Source organism: Podarcis erhardii, assembly GCF_964252035.2.
Source record: "Podarcis erhardii genome assembly, chromosome: 5".
Taxonomy (NCBI): Eukaryota; Metazoa; Chordata; class Lepidosauria; order Squamata; family Lacertidae; genus Podarcis; species Podarcis erhardii.
This window is the reverse complement of record NC_138509.1, coordinates 18,121,335-18,139,611: the sequence shown is the minus strand read 5'-3', so window position 1 is coordinate 18,139,611 and position 18,277 is coordinate 18,121,335. Positions and strand designations below refer to the sequence as shown.

The window sequence follows — 18,277 nt, the reverse complement described above, 5'->3', positions numbered from 1 at the left end:
AGCAATTTCTCGATAATACAGGGATGGGAAGGGTCCTATTTTTAAGAATAAAAAGGCTGTATGGAGTAAGGAGTGCAGAACCCTTTCTTCAAATGTTTTCTCCCTCCCAGCTGAGCACAGTTCCAATATGTGAGCTCAGCTGAGGAGGAAAGCATTCGGGAGAAGGATAGCAGGGAGGGAACAATGGTGCCCCACTCCTTACCCATACATTCCTTTTGGTTTTTTATTCTTTAAAAAAAGATGTCCCCCATGAGATTGATAAATCTCCATATAACTACCAGGGAATGCAGTGAGATTTTTCTCTGTAATAAGAAAACTTGTTCCAGAGGAGCACTTTATATTGCTTACAGCAGAAATCTTGCACATCTCTTGTGAAATTCAGGGCCTAAAGGAGTTTTCCCCCTCTTTCTTATTAAGCCTGACTGTTTTTCCTTTTGTACTTTAAAGTAGGTTCTTCTGATGCATATGTGCAGTGCTCTGTGGTTAATAGGCCTAAGCCTTTGAGCCCCAAGAAGGAGTCTCAGCCACCGCCTCCTTCTCCTCACCTTTACCTGAGGGTCTTCCTGCCCTGCCACCGTTGTTTTCTGGCCGAGCCCTTTGGAGAGGAGGAAGAGGACCCGCACCGCCGCCACCAGCGGCATCTGCCATGCAGCCTGCTTCTGCGAAGTGGCTGAAGGGACTACGTCTTTATTGAATTTTGTGTTGAGGATGTTAATGTAAATTTTGAGAAATCCAAACTTTTGTTCAGTTGTCTTGGAGGAAACGATAACTTCAAGCATTTAAATGAAATTGATCTTTATAATTCAATTGATCCAAATGAATCCAAGTATAAAAGAACTGACAGATCTGTCTTATGTTGTTTATGAAAAGGAGAAAAGGTTTTCAGGGTATGTTCCACTAATTTTTAATGCTCTCCATTTTGTTGTTTTTAATCACTAGTTAGTGTTCAAGATATCCTAGTTAAAACTAGCAATTCCTTTTGAAACTTAAAATGAGTAAAGCCCATACATTTGTATGTTTGATCCTCCAAGCTCTTACATCTCACTAGGGAGGGATTAGAGCCTAGAGGTTGTTGCTTGTCAATCTGTACATTTAGACCAAATTGTATTTGCACTGTTAGTATGAAAGCGAGTGACAAAATGTTAATACACTATACGATCTTCTTTTGAGTGTGTTTGTTGTTGTTTTTTGACCAGTTTGTGTTCAGAGCAGTGGGGATTTTTTTAATGTCTACATTATTTCTAATAAACTGTTGAAGACTCCATGGCTGTCAACTGGATGGCTGGCTGTAACTTCATGTATTCTTACTATTTGTTGGAATGGAATACTTAATTTCTAGTTGGAATAAAAGTGGGGGATTTTTTCATCTGTTTGAAGGAGGAAAATTCTAATATTCCCAAGCAAGTCTTTTTTTCTTTTTCTTTTTAAAGGATCTGTAAGTTGTGGGTACACTGACAGTTTAAAGGGAAAAAATGTTGTGATTTGACTAAAATAAAAGCAAGTTTTGACTTCCTTTTTTTAAAAAAGGTAGGTTCTTCCAGCAACTTGCAGTATAGGACAGAAGGAATAAAAATACCATGGACGCCAAAGTACCAGAGGACCGTCATTGGCTCCAGTAGGGGTAATATATATTTATATTTACCGGTATATTATTTCTTTCTTGGAAATTACTGCATGAATGGAGAGTTCTGCATTCTAGCTAGTATATTTTTGTCAATGTTTAAAGCAGGGCACCATCCCTGCTTTTTTGGGGGGGTCACATTTGGAAATCTAAGAAACTATCATGGGCACCATAACATAACATAGCCCTTTTGCAGAAGAAAAACACAATAATGGGATGAGAATAGCCTCCTCCTCGAAGCACCAGGTAAAACACCCATGCATACCCCCTTAACAAATACAACACAGGCACTAAGAGAAGCAACCCCCAAATTAAAAACAACAACAAGCCAGACCCTGATTGATTTATTTTTTAATTGATAGGGTTAGGAGGGGGGCTCAAGGGGGAGTCTGAAGGTAACACTGTGCACATTGGGCACTCCATGTTTTGAGCAAGGACATGTCCCCATCCCATATTTCTAGTGCATGCGTATTAAAAACATTCTCTCTTGCCCCCTCAACCTATCAGTGTTAGTATGAAATTTTCCATGATATCCTAGTAGTAGGGTAGTCTTTAAATAGCGCACATAACTGAACATTTAGGTGATGTTCTTGTCGGAAGCCCACAATTGAAAACACTGATAACTTCTGCAACACACCCAACTGCCATGGCTGCTCCTGTGCTGTTCTATACAGGTTCACTGTCTCATTCTGAATGTAGCAGCCTCAGCCTGGTAACCCCACCACAGTCACTGCTTAACCTGGAGACCTCGTCCTTTGCCAGTAGCCAGTTGCAGAACTCACTTTCCACCCTGCCCAGGTGAGCCCAGTGTCTGTAGGGCAACATCAAAAAGACAAGTAAGTTATTCTGTAAATGTCTTAGATAGGGCTAGTTGAAATAGTGGTTAAATGTGTAAATGGAAAACATAGAAAAGGAAAGGGGGTGGGGGAAATGTGCTAAGTACAGAAACTGCTGCCTTTTAGACCAGTAGCCTTCAGCCTTTCTTTCAAGCTGGGACTTGCCTTTGACCCCAATCTGCAAAATTTAACTGATTGTCCCCCACCCTACCCCAGTCCCTACTATCTGTTCTACCTTTCTGCTCCTCTCTTCCATGTCCCCTGGCTGTCCTTGTGCCACCAATATTTCTGCTTTGCGTTCTGCTTTTGTCTGCTAGGGGAGAGCAGCTGATCGCAGAATAAGCAAGATGCCAATCACTGCAGCTGCTAGCCAGAACCAGGATAGATCTATAGGCAGCAGGGGCAGTCATCCTTAAGCTTTTGGAGCAGGATGTGGATGAAAATCTAAGCACCCATTTAAGTATCTAAATATCTGAAACTGTTTAGATACAATGCAGTTGATCAGCTTTTAATTTTTCTGGTATTCTTCTTCCTTCCTCTAACTTGAGCTCCTGGCTAGAACCCATGAGCAGCCATTCCACTCCACAAGGCAGCGGAGCTGCAACCCTTGACAGCCATTCCATAACATACTGTGAACGAACAGGATGAAGGGATCACGACACCTCCATCCAAGCAGACCACCCCAACCACCAATCCCCGCAATTCAATCAGGTAACCTGCTGCATCATTTTATCATTAATAGCTATATCCCTCCCCTCTTTATACCATTCTTCCATTTTATATTCTGCTTGCCCCTTGGTTTTCAAACAGCTTAGTTTCCGAATAACTTGGAACCCGAACGCCGCAAACCCGGAAGTAGGTGTTCCTGTTTTCAAACTTTGCCCCGGAACCCAAACGGGATCCGTGAGCTTCTGTTTTTACTGTTGCGTAGCAAATTTCAGTCCCTTGCATAGTAATTAAGCCTTTATTCTTCCCGCTTCTACCCTTGCACCGTTCATTTGAGTCCCCCCGATCGTAATTAAGCCTTTTTTCCTCCCTCTTCTGCCCTTGCACCACTCATCTGAATCCCCCCCATCATAATTAAAGCCTTCCATTTCTGATTGCAGTGTTCTGAGGTGATATTTGGTGCTTTTGTTTTTGCTATTTTTTGCGTTTTTGTGGCTTTTAAATTTTTGTGACTGCTGCTTGTTTTTTGTTTTATGATTGATTGATTGATTGATTGATTGATTGTGTGACAGCGAAAATGGAAAAAAGCCCCCCATCCAAACAATGACTATCATCAGTGTAGGTAAGAAAAAAAAATAATTTTATTTTTTATCATCTACAATACTGTCTTATTTTATAGTACAGAACACTGATTACTGCTTTCATTTTATGGATTAATGGTCTTGCTCAGGCTTCCTCATCCTCGGCCCTCCAGATGTTTCAAGACTACAATTCCCATCATCCCTGACCCCTGGTCCTGCTAGCTAGGGATCATAGGCGTTGTAGGCCAAAAACATCTGGAGGGCCGAGGCTGAGGAAGCCTGGTCTTATTAGCTAGTAAAATTCATGTTAAATTGCTGTGTTTTTTAAAACTCTGGGACGGATTAATCCGTTTTGCATTACTTTCTATGGGAAAGTGCACCTTGGTTTTGGAACTGATTTCCTGAACGTATTAAGTTTGAGAACCAAGGTACCACTGTATATCAGAGACTCCAAGGTGAACCAGGAACCTCCTGATTTGAGGCTGGGACTTTGCCGAGTTGAGCTCCTTGGGACTATGCATACTTGAACCCCAGAGGCGTCCTCAGGTTCAGAACAGAGAGGGCATGTCAGTCCTTGCAACTAGTAGGCAGCAAGGAGCCTGGGGAATGGCAAGGCCTGGGAGAAATAAACACTTCTTCTTCTCATGCCTGGTCGACATAGTAGTAACTTAAAGCTCCCACTTCTCCCTCTACAGCCATTTCAAGAATCCCAAGTAGGAGGCGACCAGTTCCAGGGCTGATGTGGACATGATTGCCCACAGCCTTTATCTACCTGGGGTGTATATTTATATTGTTAATGGGATGGATTCAGACTAAGTTTGATGAACTTAATTCCCATTGATTTCAATGGGAGTTGAGTAAGTAATGCCTAATTTTATCTCAATGGGACCCAAGTTCAACTAACATAGTCCAGACCCAACCCTTAGAGCTATGCTTCACCACTGTATCATTGTGCTTCAGGGCATATAATACATGCTCTGGATGGCTCAGCTGGTTAGAGCATGGTGCTGATAACATCAAGGTTGCAGGTTCAATCCCCATATGGGACAGCAGGATATTCCTGCATTGCAGGGGGTTGGACTATATGATCCTTAGGGTCCCTTCCAATTCCACAATTCTACGATTCTATTATTTTACCCATGTGCTTCACATTAAAGCCATCTGTTAAAAGGCAGTCCAGCAAAATATCACAGATCCTGGTGAGGTACAGAGGCTGGGAATTTTACTTAGTTTCTTCAATAGTTTATATTATTAAATACACGTTATTTAATTGTGTGCCTAAAATTACTTAAGGGTATTCAAGGAGTTCATGACTGAGATAAGCTTTGAACCAGAAAACTGCTGGCTCACTTATCTTTTTCTCTTTCTTAAGGAAGTGCTCTCTCTGATACTTAGTCATCTTCACTAATCTCTGGGAGGTAGATTAATAATATTCAATTTTACAGGCTATGGAATCATTCAAGAATCCTTAACAGGGCTGTGCTGAGCCTAAGGCCCACTTCCCTAATCATAGGATATCCATCCTTCAGGTAATTAAGGGGAGATTATTAAATTCGTTGAAAAGGAAGTATGGAATCATCATAAATACAGTTTGCCTTATTGTGACTGAACTTTTGATGCCAATTTTGTAGGCGTGCTCTTGAGCTGTATTCATAAAAGTGGGATCCATGTTCGCTTCTGTTGACTATAGCATCAAGTGACAACTTTTATGTGCAAATAAACCATTGCAGATTAAGTCACTGGAGACAGTGCTGTCCTGTTCCCTATAGTCAGTTCAAACACAATGTACACAGTGCTTTCAGTGCAGCCCATTTACACGTTCATCTGCAAGCCATCAAGTGCTGAAAGTTCAAGAGATGCTCATATCTGTGTGAATTAGCTCACAGTTGTAGCAGATGAATAGCCTCCTAGTTTACCAGTTGAACTTTTACATACCTGACATAGAATCCATCTCCAGGTAACTCTTTGATCTTGTTGAATTCTTCTATTCTGTACTGAGCTTTTATTCTAACATTTCCACCTGGCTTGAGCATTTCAAGATAAGCTTCTTCGGCTGTTTTGTTCCGCATGTCAACAGATCCATACCGGGGGGGGGGGGGGGGGGCAGAAGAAACAAAAACACTTGAAATCTCCAATCGGATGCACGCGTCCAACAAACCAAACAATGAAAAGGATGTTATGTGGGACTAGAGAGCCTGACTATGCCAAAAGAGGGAGAAAGGAAATACATTCACAGTGCATTAAGAACCCTGCGTCTTCGAAAATGGAAAAATGGGGAAATGGCAACCCAGTCCAAAAATACAGCTGGGCAGCACAAGTTTTCAGAAACGTCATTCATTGGAGAATGTCTAGGCCATATTTCATCCATGCATCACTGCTCTGAATCTTAAGCATCCTTGCTGGTCTCAGGTGACATTCCACCTCAAATTTTGTACATTTTCCAACTGAGACCTAATAGATTTCCTGCTTATCTCAACCTTCCTCATCACACTAGAATATTTGAGGGCCAGACTACATATCAGATGTAGTTGTACGATTATTTTTCCTTATGGTATTTTATTTTTCCTCTCCAAAAGCACTAGCAGTATCTTGGAATCTCAAATGAAGGATCAGCTGGAGTGGCGGTGGCATGTGGGTGCATGAGAAGAGGAAGAAAACAAGGGATGAATTCCCCTTTCCTTGCTAACTATTTTTGTCCACTAAAAACAAAAAACCCAAGTTGCTTTTCCTTTCATGGGGGAAAATATGGATGTGTTTTGCATCCACAGATTCTGCAAGAGTTTGAACCACCAACCACCTTCCTTTTCTGTCTACTGCTTACCTCATGTATCATGTCTCCAAGCACCAGCCCATCAGGTCCTTTGGCAGGGCTGTCATCTTCTACATCGGACACAAAAATACCATGTAGGTTTCCACCACAGATCTGGATTCCGAGTTCCACTTGGGACTTCTTAATGGTAACTGTTCTAGGTTCAGGTGTCCTCTTGCTGGTGTCTACAGAATTCCTTTCAATGGCAAGAGAAGAAGAGAAGACACCCAAGGCCTGTTTGACAAGCTGATTCTCATCAGGTCCTGCTCCTCCAAACCCTCAGCTCCAGCCAGCCCTTAACCCCTGTTCCCTTGCTATCTCTCAGCTCTCAACAAGAGAAGCCCCAAAGATATCCCAGCTGCCCCAATCTGTGGCATTATTTGGCAGGAAGGAATCGACTCCTTTCCTCCATTCAGGGCCTTTTTCCCCAGCCAGAACTTGCCAGAACTCAGTACCAGCACCTCTCAGATGGGCACTGTTGCCACTATAAAAGAATAAGGGAGGCATTCATGGTGAGTTCCAGCACCTGTTTTTCTAGAAGAATAGCACTGCCACCATGTATCTAGATTCAGTGTTCCTCTTGGGAAATCCCACTCCCTCGTGCTGAATTGCTTGGCCCCGGAGAAGGGCAATGTGAGGACCAAGGTCCTTCTAGAAGTGGAGCCCTTGCTTTCAAATCTGGCACTCAGCTTTCAACCCTACTCCCCTTGAATAAGTCTAGAAGCAGCTGCCCAACCCCAAAGATGAAGAGAAAGAGAAAGAGAAAAAGAGAAAGAGCACCTCTCAGGTGGGCACTGTTGCCATTATAAAAGAATAAGGGAGGTATTCATGGTGAGTTCCAGCACCTGTTTTTCTAGAAGAATAGCACTGCCACAATGGATCTAGATTCAGTGTTCGCCTTGGGAACTCCCACTCTCTCTGAATAGCTTGGCCCCGGAGAAGGCCAACGTGGGGACCAAGCTCCTTGTAGAAGTGGAGCCCTTGCTTTTAAATCTGGCACTCAGTTTTCAACCCAATCCCCTTGAATCAGCCTAGAATATACAGCAGCTGCCCCCCCCCCCCCCGACGCAGAGAGAGAAAGAGAGAAGGAAATTAACACATGCCATTAAGGTAAAGTGGGGAATATGCAGGCAAAATGATTTTGAGGATATATGGAAGGTGTTTGCAGAATTTGTACTGTTAAAACAGAAAGAGGTCACACCATCGCAAGAGGTGTTGAAATTTTGGGAGGTTGGATAGTTACAATGGAATGGTCTCAGTGGTGGGTGCACATTTTTATTCTTATTTATTTATTTATGATTATTAGTTTGTCAAAAAGAAAAAAAGAAAAAGAATATTTAATAAAATAAAATAAAAAAGGTCTCTTCATCTCTCTCTTTTTGCAGGGCACTTTATGACCGAATGGCAGAAGTGGAGCAGGACTTGAGCTTCAAGAAGGATGACATTTTGTATGTTGATGACACTCTGCCACAGGGGAACTTTGGCTGCTGGATGGCATGGCAGCTGGATGAAAACGCCCAAAAGCTGGAAAGAGGACAGATTCCCAGCAAATACATGTAATTAAATCTCTGAGATACAAATGGCGTTTGCCTCATTGCTAAAAGCGGGCAGTTACGATGAAGTATGAACAAAAGCCAAGCGTTTTGTTGGAGGGGGTATTGAGTTTCCCAGTAAAGTTACTTGAGAGAGGTGGCATGTTTTAATAACTCTCAATTAAAGAAACTATTCTGTCAAGTCATTTTTAGTGCTGCCGATGGTTGCCTACTTCCTAAAAATGGAAAGGACTTTGTTTTTGTGCTTTTATTCCAGGACAGCCTAAGTGGCTTCCCGTCGTCATGCCGCAGCACTTTTAGACAGGGATGGATGGCATCCATATTTAATTTTGGTCCGTGGGTTGGAACATAAGAGAACACCACATTTTCCCCTTTAATCCACCAAATTAATGCTTCCTTTTTAATAAAGATCAAGGAGATCAAGATCAAGGGACACAATTGGGCACTGCTGCCTCAGCTAAGATCCTGATGTCATGGTGTATATGCAGCCAATTGGTGGAGGGGGATGTCCCTCATTCTGGCTGCCAGCTTATACTTTTTTTGGTTTTCGCTCACTCTCAGGTCTTTTACTTGATCATATCATTCTCTTTCTCCCTCTTTGCAATAGCATTTCACCAACCTTCTCACTTCATTTCCCTCCATCTTACCTTGGAACTGTAGAATCATGGGGTTCTAGTGTGGCCATACCTGCTCTCCTCTTTTGTATGGGACTCCATTATTCTTAACTAAATTATTCATTTTGTGCTTCAAGTTTTTATACCAACCCACTTAGATGACCACCACACACTGAACAGAAGCTCATTATTTGACTTAGGTTGGGCATCTGAGGTTGGGCTCATGGTTTGGCTTCCTCCAGACAAACCATGAGTAGGGAGTCTTAATTACAGCTCATGGTTTGTCTGTAGTGAGACATGCCACAAGCCTAGGTTGGGTGCAGACGCCACAGTCTTCACCCCAGGAATCCTTGTGCTTGCTCGATTGTGGTAAGTCATGGCTTGGTTTAGCTCAGAACCGAACTTACGTCCTCAAGTCAACTACAGACGACCCCATAGCGAGGCCTGTCTCAAGATCCAATGTTGGTTTTACTGCTACCTGTATTCTGTTTGAGAGCATTTCAGACTTTGCCCAATTAAGTCCACAATCTCTTTGCAGGATGGAGCAGGAGTTCTACAGGACGCACAGCATGTCCGAAGCTAAAGATGAAAACAGCTCTGCAAAGACATCAACGGCAGCAGCTCGGAGGTCGTTCTTTAGGAGGAAGCACAAGCACAAACGCAGCGGGTCCAAAGATGGAAAGGAACTGCTAGCCCTTGACACCATCAGCACAGACTCCATCCCTTTTTTGGATTGATGGCAATTGTCTTAACTGAATTTGCTTAACCCACAACAAAATTATCTAGGTTTATTTGCACATTGGTAATTATTATTATTATTATTATTATTATTATTATTATTATTATTATTATTATTATTTGTACCCCACCCACTCTGGGCGGCTTCCACAAAGACCCAAAATACACTAATATGTCATACATTAAAAACTTCCCTGAACAGGTAAAGGAGGGTCTATGACTTTGGGTTTTAGAATAAAACAAAACAGAGGAGTTGAGGCAAGGGTGAGCGGAGGAGAGTCAGCCTGCCATATCCACTGCATGTTCAAAGCTGTTCGGTGCCAGCCAAATGCCATGTATCTCATGTCCCATTCTCTCGCACATTTAATCTTTTACATACAAGATTGATTAGCATGTCCCATAACCCTTCTTAAAGTATATTTCCACATGTCCCCATAAATCTGCTATTCACAGTAGCTAAGTATGGATTTGGATTATCAGCTATAGAATGTGGAGTTTCTCCAGTTGTTCCCAATGATCCTTTTCTGTATTACCTGTTCGGGGTTTGCTTTTTTTCAATTCAGATTTTATATTGTTAGAGAATTCAGATTCACAATTTTCAGACAGCGACTGTCCCACACCTCAGTTACCTTCACTATCATGGGCCCTTGAGCTGTTGCATTCTTTTATTTATTTCTTTTCCTGATCATGTAAGCAACTCTCCGTTTCTCTCCAGATTCTGTAAACCTTGCTTATCAACGAGTCCAGAAAGTGGACTGCACGTCTCCCAGGCCTGTGCTTATTCTAGGGCCATTACTTGATGCTGTGAAGGACATGCTAGTCAAGGAATCTCCAGGAAAATTTGGTCGGTGTCCTCTAGGTAAATATGCCAGCACTTGAAGGTCCTCTAGTAACAAAAAGTTGGTCTCCAGAGGGAGCAGTAGAAAAACAATGGTTGCTTAGGTGTTATGGGTAATTCAGGTGACACACACCCTCTATCGGCAAGAATTCCCTTCTAATATACCTCTTTTCCTTTGCCCATTTGTGTTTCTCTGCGTTCTCAGGTACTCTTTCCTCCTCTCCCTCTTCAGCTTATAATTCTCCCTCTGCTCTCTTTCCTCTAAGTCTCTTCTCCTTACTGTAGTATTCATCTTCTCCCCTCCAGCACACAGAGGGAAAAAACCACAAGACCCCATTGAGTGTTATCTCCGAACCAGAGATGTTGTTTTTTTTCACTCCCAAAAAACTAGGATCAAGAACAAATATGAGCTATGTATTTTTGGGAAAGAAACAAACAATGATCCTTGGTTTTGGACGGAATAGTTGATCCAAGAGTCGTATCTTGTTTCTTTCCAGTGTGTATAGGGAAGAGACAGGCCAGAAAGACTCAATTGTGGGAAATTGCTAAATATGAGTTGTGAACAACGCCGTTACTTTGTTGTTTTCAATTCAGAAGGAAAGTAAATACAAGCCACGATGGCAATCATCAGCCAAGGTACAGGTGCTGCTACACACTCCTGGTTAAGCAGAAGTACCAAGTGATGGTGCAAAGTTTAGCATCATGGTCTCCCTTCCCTCCTGTGCAATTTATTAAACTCTTTATCTGCTTGCTCCTTTGGGGAGAGCGCTTCCTGACAGCTATGCATGCAGCCTGGAAATCCTCATTTGACAGCATGGACTTATTAAACAGTTGTCCCGGCATGGATTTATTAAAGCATGGGTTTATGAAGCAGTTGTCATGCTACGAAGCCAACTGCTGCAACAGCCTCCTTGCTTTTCCCCAAGACTCTGTGTGTGGTCCTACATTGAATGAGGCAGGAGAGACGCCAGCAGTGCTGCCCACCCCACCCCCGGCATTCTCTCTCCTTTCTCCTGCCCGCAATGTAACATCCCTCTACCCTCCCCATTCTAGAAGGGGGGAAAACATCATGGTATTAGCTTGTGCGAATATTGCATTGTGGGGAATGTGCAGCTGTGGGAGCATATTCCTTGTTGATCCAGTTAAACCCTTCAGTAGACATAAGGCCAAATGATTGCTTTTAACTGGTTTAAATATTAGTGTGCTTTATATATATACTGTATGTGTGCAAAGGAAAACTTGGGTCTGAAGCATCCGAATGCCATCTTCCTGTGAAAGTAAAAATGAATAAACCATTCTTTGTTTTTGTTCTTCCAAAACAGAAGTGATGAAAGCTTCTCAACAAGCCATCGAGCGGGGTGTGAAAGACTGTTTATTCATAGATTATAAATGTAGGAGTGGACATTTTGATGTGACAACTGTTGCCTCAGTAAAGGAGATAACAGAGAAGGTGCTGCTTCTCTCTCTCTCTCTCTCTCTCTCTCTCTCTCTCTCTCTCTCTCTCTCTCTCTGGTAGCTTTATTCCTCTTAAAAAAGGCACCCACCCACAGTTCTGCTGTAGCTAAACTAGTTTGGGCCTGCCAGCTTCTCAAGTGGGAGACAGTCTGGAACCACACAAAAACTTATCTGAACTCTTTGGAGAAGAGGCAATGCACAAGGAGATAGAAATATGACCCTTTCCCAATTATGTTTACATTCTTATATTTAAAAACTGGATTGATGTGCTGTTTTGATTCTGCAATCCCTAGATGAAAGTGGCTAAGTAGGTGAGCCAGCAAGTCTTGTGCTCGAGTCTAACCTCGGGTGTTGTTGGCTTCAGAGCATATGGCAGTAACTTTCCATGGCACACTGGACAAACCTTCTGCCCCTTTTCTTAAGCTTACACTTCACGGGCCAAATTTGATGCGACATGGCAGCCAATATTATCATTATTTAATAACCTTACATAGTGTGGGATTGTAATAAACCTCAAAGCCATTTGTTGTTCGCATGCAATTTACATGCCGCCTTTCATTGTAAGATCTCCGTGTGGTTCACGGAATAAAATACAGGATAAAAACAAGTAAATAAATAAATCAGAACAGTAAAACAATACCCGCCTTCCCACAGATACAATTAAAAGGCAGTAGAATATTAATCTCAGGTGAGGAGTGGGAGGTTTCTGCTTCTTCTATCAGGAAGAGCACATCCAAGCTCCCCACCTCCTCTCTCCATGTCCCATTGCTACAGGAACTTTTATCTCAGGCCAGCTCTGCTACTGGCAGTAAACCAAGCTGATGAGAAAAGTGCTTTTAGGCCATTTGGAAGTTTCAGGTCTGCTCACCTGAGCACAACTTCCATGGTAAAAAAGCATGCCCTGCCCACCCCACTAATGGAGACGTATGTTTAAATAAGAACATGCTGCTTGCCTCCACCACAACTAGCTTGGGCCTAAGTAAATTTGCTGTGGTGTTCAGGTTCTGCATTTGGACATCCCAAAGGCATCTGGCTGGTCACTGTGAGATGCTGGGCCTTTGGTCCAGCAGGCTCCCCTTCCGTTGTTAACTGGGCAGATAGGAAAGACGGCTTGGGGAGAGGCAGGTTTGAGAATATTAGGATGGGATGAGTTTAAAGTCAGGTGTTTGCACTTCCTGGCTCCTTCTGTTGGTATATTTAAATATTACAGGAACTGTAAGAGAGAGAGAGAGGACACAGTGATGGTGATGGAGGGGTTGAAATTGAAGGATAGCCAAGCGAGAGAGTGAAGTAGCATGGGGGCAGCAAAAAGTACAGAAATACAAAGAGAGAATAGGAATGCAACCAGAATGGTGTCTCAGAGCAGTGCTAGAAACAGAGATATGCTATATAAATAATATATGCTTGGGAAAGGGTGGGGTTTTTTCCATATGAGGGCTACAGATTTGCATGGGATTATATTCATATATAATCATTTATGGCTACTATTTTTAATGCTTTTAAAATGCCTCGAGGCCAAGGTGTACTGTACAATAATTGCATTAAGAACAGGCCCCAGGGATTTGCAAAGAAAAGTAAGGCAGTTAGGAAGGGAACAGGGAGAAGCCGGGTCAGCACCATAGAAGCTGTTTAAACCAGGGGTAGCCAACAAGGTGCCCATCAGATGTTCCCTGCCAGCATGATATTTAAACACTTGCAAGGAGGGAGAGGTGCAAAAGTCAGGAGGCATTGGAGAGAGAATGAAGATGTGAAAATTGGACAAGTACCCCAAGGTTTTGGCAAGATGAAACTGCCAGTGGGGGAGAGGGAGAAGAGAGGGAAGAGATCTCCGTACAGAAGAAGTAACTTTGAAAAGTGGCTCTGATAAGAAAACAGGAATCCAGGCCCAGGTGGATTGACAAAGCCAAGCCAGCTTTGGGAGCCAAGTGGCAACCACTGGGCTTTGTGGGGCAGCTGCACTCACACTCCATATATCCACCTTGCCCAACAATTTTCAATGCTTGCTTCCTTACAATTATGGTTCATAAAAGATAAGTGAAATTTAGGATTTTAAGCAACATTTATAAACGATGTTTCCTATATATAAAGGTTTTGGACAGCCATCCAGCGCCCTAAGGGTGCTTTCTGGTCAAAGTTGACAGCACTGCCTCTGTGCAGGTGGCTGTTGATCGTGGCAGATTGCCTTGCCAGTTGCAGCAGATCAAAGGTTAGCTGCTGCTGCTGCTCTTGCTGCTGCAGTGTATCAAGCAGCCTTCCTATAATGGACACCAAGTGGCGCTCTGCACACACCATTGTATATCTATGCTGATTAAAACGGGTTGCAAATCTGTTTAGCTCCCTAATGGTTTGCCTTGTGTCCCCTGAAAAATTAAGCATTTAACGAGCTTTTTCTACGTTTCTGTGTTAGAGAGCAAAAAGATCCAGTCTTCCTGAGGGACAAAGTTACACAGAAACATTCCAAAGAACAGTTTGAGACTGCTCAGAAGATAGAACAGGAATATAACAAGTACTGTACTTCACAGGTTTGTATGCCAAAGGAAACAAGGTGTATACCAAAGGAAAAGTGGAAGGCTAGCTTCTGATTCCTCTAGCTGGGTTGTGTTTACAGTGGTACCTCGGGTTAAGTACCTAATTTGTTCTGGAGGTCCGTTCTTAACCTGAAACTGTTCTTAACCTGAAGCACCACTTTAGCTAATGGGGCCTCCCGCTGCTGCTGCGCCGCCGCCGCACGATTTCTGTTCTCATCCTGAAGCAAAGTTCTTAACCCGAGGTACTATTTCTGGGTTAGCGGAGTCTGTAACCTGAAGCGGATGTAACCCAAGGTACCACTGTATGTGTGTGTGTGGTTTTTTTTGCAACAGCATTCCCCCCCCACAGCAGTCACCTGTGTGTAGATCACAGCATAGCACCTGCTTCCCCATAACAACCAGAAGAATTATAAGTCTGTATTACATGCTAGGATTTCCCGAATGGTCAGCTCAAGGGATAGGAAACACAGCAATGTCAGGCGCTAAAAGCTGGCAGAAGCTTCTGGGAGAAGTGGGGGGGCAGAGCTTGCAGATGCCCAGTCCGATCCAGGTAAGCTGCAGTGATGCTACAGTTGGGAGAATGGTGCCATAGCTGTTTCCAACTATATAGGTTGCTGCTGCAAACTGGTCCTGCCAGCCTGCTCAGTCACTTAGGCACTTGACTATGTCCAAGGGACAGCCTGTGCAACATTTTAATGCAAGACCCTTTTCCAATATTAGCAAGTGAGGGCTGCAAGCAGACTGCAGAAGACCCTGGAGAATGGCTAAGTAGCATTTTACTTGGTTTGAAGAACGAAGCCATTCTGTCTGTTGGTCTATATTCTGGTTTCTCTGACTGCTTGGGACTGTGTGGTTGGTTCATATGCACAGTACAAATCACTATTTTTAAAAAGAATGTAGTCCCTGCCCTCAAGCTTACAACCTTAAAGGACATGTCAAAAAAAGGAGGAGGAAATAAGCAAGTTTGGCGTCTTGGGTGTCCAATTTTGCCAGAATTCTCAGTAGACGTAAGAACACCCAGAGACACTGGACTCCAGTAGGTCTCACAAAAGTAATACTTCACCTCCCAGAGCTCAAAACAATTTTGCAGATGACAAAATCAACCAATAAATATGATTTTTTTTCTCTGGAGGTGGTTCCATTTTCTGTTTGCCCATCACTCCTATGATTCCCCCCGCCCCCGCTTTACAGCTGTCTGTTGACATGCTTCTGGAGGTTTGAGGGAAATTCCCCTCCTCCTCCAAGCTTTAGGGGTGGTGGCTACTCTCTCAGCCCCAAGCACTAGCTGCCCCCCTTCCCTCAAGAAGTACAGAAAGTTCAGTTTCCTGGTAGAATTAGAGATAAGCTGAGGGAGAAACCGGGAACTTCATTTATGCATGCAGATCTACTGTGGGATCCTACTAGGGTGTCTCAATGGCATGTTCCCTCTCAGCCTTGGGAATCAGTGGGATTTGTGCAGTGGAGACATGCTAATTAGTCAGGTTTTTTGGAGTGCAGCAACATTATTGGATGGAGTAACCCTACAACACTTTGCTTGAGAAGGAGGCTTTGCAATAGGCCAACATATCCTTATGAGAGACTCTTGCTGTGTTGGTATTTTTCTCCACTGATACTGCTGTGGTAGAACAACAAAGCAACTATGACAGGCTTTGATCATAAATGCAGTTTTAACTGTTTAACTCTGAATCCCCCAGAATGGGGTGGTAGGAAATTCCTGGCAATTTCCCCTTGTGCTTTGCCTTGCAAATCCAACTTGAATGTCCCTAAAAGCATTTAATGGGCTCTAACTGAGCACCAGTGTGTTGTATTTTCTGTTAACTTGATCTCTTGAATAAGCCTGCCAGTTCTTTTTTTATTACTATTATTATTATTAACTAGTCATGCCTGTTTTATTAACGAAACCCATAAACGGCCATCTTCTTATTTTGTAAATAGTGGCTTGTTGCTACAGCCATCATCTCTTTGTACATTTCTGCCTTACTACTAAACTTAGCCTTCTGTTCAGCCATGAAGGTTTATTATGCTATAACAGGGGTCCCTCTAACCATATTTAGATTTAATATGTAAACTTTGTCACCTGATGCCACTGAAAATAGCTTTCGGAGGGCTCAGTAACAAAACAGTTGTCTTAGAGGATCATACTCGTGGGGCCTGGCTGCTTTCTGCTCTTGCTATGTTTTTGTTAGCTGTATTGCAACAGCAAAGGCTTTCTTAGCAGGAATGAAGGTTCTCAGAAGCTTGGCTGCTTCAACACTGATTTATTTTGCTAACCACAAAAAGAACTCTGCTTCCACAAACAGTAAAGAAAAGTGAAAGCCAGAAAGCCCAATTCCTTTCTCCTTTCCCAGAGCTCAATGGGAGTTACAAAAAGAGATGCCCCCTTATCTTAGGCTTCTCCCTGTGTCACTCTCAAACTATTCCCCCGAAAGGAACAACGCGCAGTTTCAGTGTCCTGAAAAATTTACATCTTAGTATCTCTCTGTGTGTCTCTGCCTTGCTGTTTGTCTCTCTTCTAAGAAGCCAGTTGCCATTGCTGAAGCCTCCCTCTTCCCCACCCACCTCCCTGATGTCTTGTTTGTGATCTCTTGTGGCTGTATCTGCATAAGTGCTTCAGTGACAAACTGATACCATGGCCTATGAGAACCGGAGCTGAGCACTCCTGAATGCCATTAAAGATGCTAAGGGTTGGGTCCTACAAATTCCACCATCAACACCCAAAATCCATACAGTGAGAACGCATAGAGAAGCACACTCTGTATGCACCTCCCTTCATTATCCTGATTCCTGGGCCACATCAAGAGTGAGGTCTAGTTCATATACCTGCTGGTGGAGATGCTTATAGGGAAACAGGCAGTGCAGGCGCTATTACACTCCCTCCTTTCGCAGCTTCAGTTTCTGTTGACAGAGAGGCAGGCCACTTTTTGAACTGATAAGTGACAACAGCTGAGAAACCAAACAAAGCCCAACTGATGTGCCTGGTTCTCTGCAGGTTGTTGTGAGGATAAGGGAGGGTGTCCTACATATGACCACCTTGAGCTCTTAGGAGAAAGGGTGGAACATCATCACACCAAAAAGGGGGGTATTAATCCCCCTTCTTTTTGTTGCTTCAGTGTGTTTTGATTTCTTGGCGCTAGTGCAAATTCACCCCCCCCCCGCCCCTGGTAAACAATCATGCTGATTGATTGGTATGTGTGATCCTTCTTTTCACAGGGATTGTCCAGGGAGGCCCTCTTCCGATCATTTGTACTCAGATCATGACAACAGTTGATCAAGAACAAAACAAGGTCCTGTGGATTCCTTTTTCATAAGACTGATGCTGCAAGCAACCTGTTCTGATTCCCCTACCCCAGTCTTTATTTTACCACATTTAGGTAGTCTATGTAATTGGAAGCTTACATTGCTCAAGCTTTGTTCTTTTGGTGTGTAATAGCCATAGGGATTTTTATTTAATTAGAATTGCACTCTCTGTTATAGGGATCTGACAACCTCTGGTGTGGTCCTGTAACTTGTTAGTTTTCCCACTGTCAAAAAATGTGTCTGTTTTGTTTTGTTTTGTTTTGTTTTTAATTTTTGTTACAATATATTTTCTGAACTAAAAAAAGTCACTGTATGAAAACAAAAAAAATGTAAAGAAACTGAGTATTGTGTTAAAATAAAGGTCAATTTCTATAACTTGACTCTTATGGAAGTGTTGCATAAATCCTTCTCTGACTCGGTTGTTCAGCTTACTACTATCAACCAAGTTACAGAATTAAAACAAATTCACAGACATTTGTAATGGTTATTTTACAGTGAGATTCCAAATTGCATTTTGTTGATAGAGTTGCAATTACCCGTGAAGCATAATGACTCCAAAAGAAAATTCAGAGCAAAGCTTGCTTCAGTTTTGATACCATTGATACTAGCTTGACATACCACTCTTTGTGCCCTTCCCATTTAACAAAATAATACATTTTGAGTATCAGTGGTAAACATCTGCCTGAAGGAAATTGGGCTTGGTGGATGGTCCTTTTTCTTTCCAGTGTAAGAAGCATTGGG

The 18,277-nt window shown here is 42.8% G+C and overlaps 2 protein-coding genes and 2 long non-coding RNA genes across 10 annotated transcripts in view; 2 read left to right on the top strand and 2 right to left on the bottom strand.

The window, feature by feature from the left end:
• The window catches only part of LOC309343099 (disks large homolog 5-like), a 31,566-nt gene extending 30,156 nt beyond the window's left edge, over window positions 1-1,410 (top strand). For 6 of the 7 annotated variants that reach the window (XM_081864367.1, XM_081864365.1, XM_081864366.1 and 3 more), the window contains one exon: window positions 451-1,410. In XM_081864367.1, coding sequence (XP_081720493.1) covers window positions 451-504 — 54 coding nt within the window. In that variant the 3' untranslated portion in view covers window positions 505-1,410. Of the gene's footprint in view, window positions 1-447 lie in introns of all 7 variants that reach the window. The other variant, XM_081864370.1, reaches the window with a different exon arrangement.
• LOC309343171 overlaps window positions 1-18,116 on the bottom strand; it is a 40,047-nt gene extending 21,931 nt beyond the window's left edge. The window contains exon 1 of the long non-coding RNA XR_014157147.1: window positions 17,846-18,116. This is a non-coding gene — a long non-coding RNA (uncharacterized lncRNA). The remainder of the gene's footprint in view (window positions 1-17,845) is intronic.
• LOC309343218 overlaps window positions 1-18,277 on the bottom strand; it is a 60,882-nt gene that overhangs the window by 42,007 nt on the left and 598 nt on the right. The window lies entirely within an intron of this gene.
• Window positions 6,490-17,911, top strand: LOC309343127 (disks large homolog 5-like). The gene is made up of 7 exons (XM_081864423.1): window positions 6,490-6,608; window positions 7,899-8,069; window positions 9,219-9,414; window positions 10,133-10,277; window positions 11,579-11,706; window positions 14,119-14,222; window positions 17,444-17,911. Exons 1-6 carry the CDS (start codon window positions 6,529-6,531, stop codon window positions 14,182-14,184), a joined length of 786 nt encoding a protein of 261 aa, XP_081720549.1. The 5' UTR covers window positions 6,490-6,528; the 3' UTR covers window positions 14,185-14,222; window positions 17,444-17,911.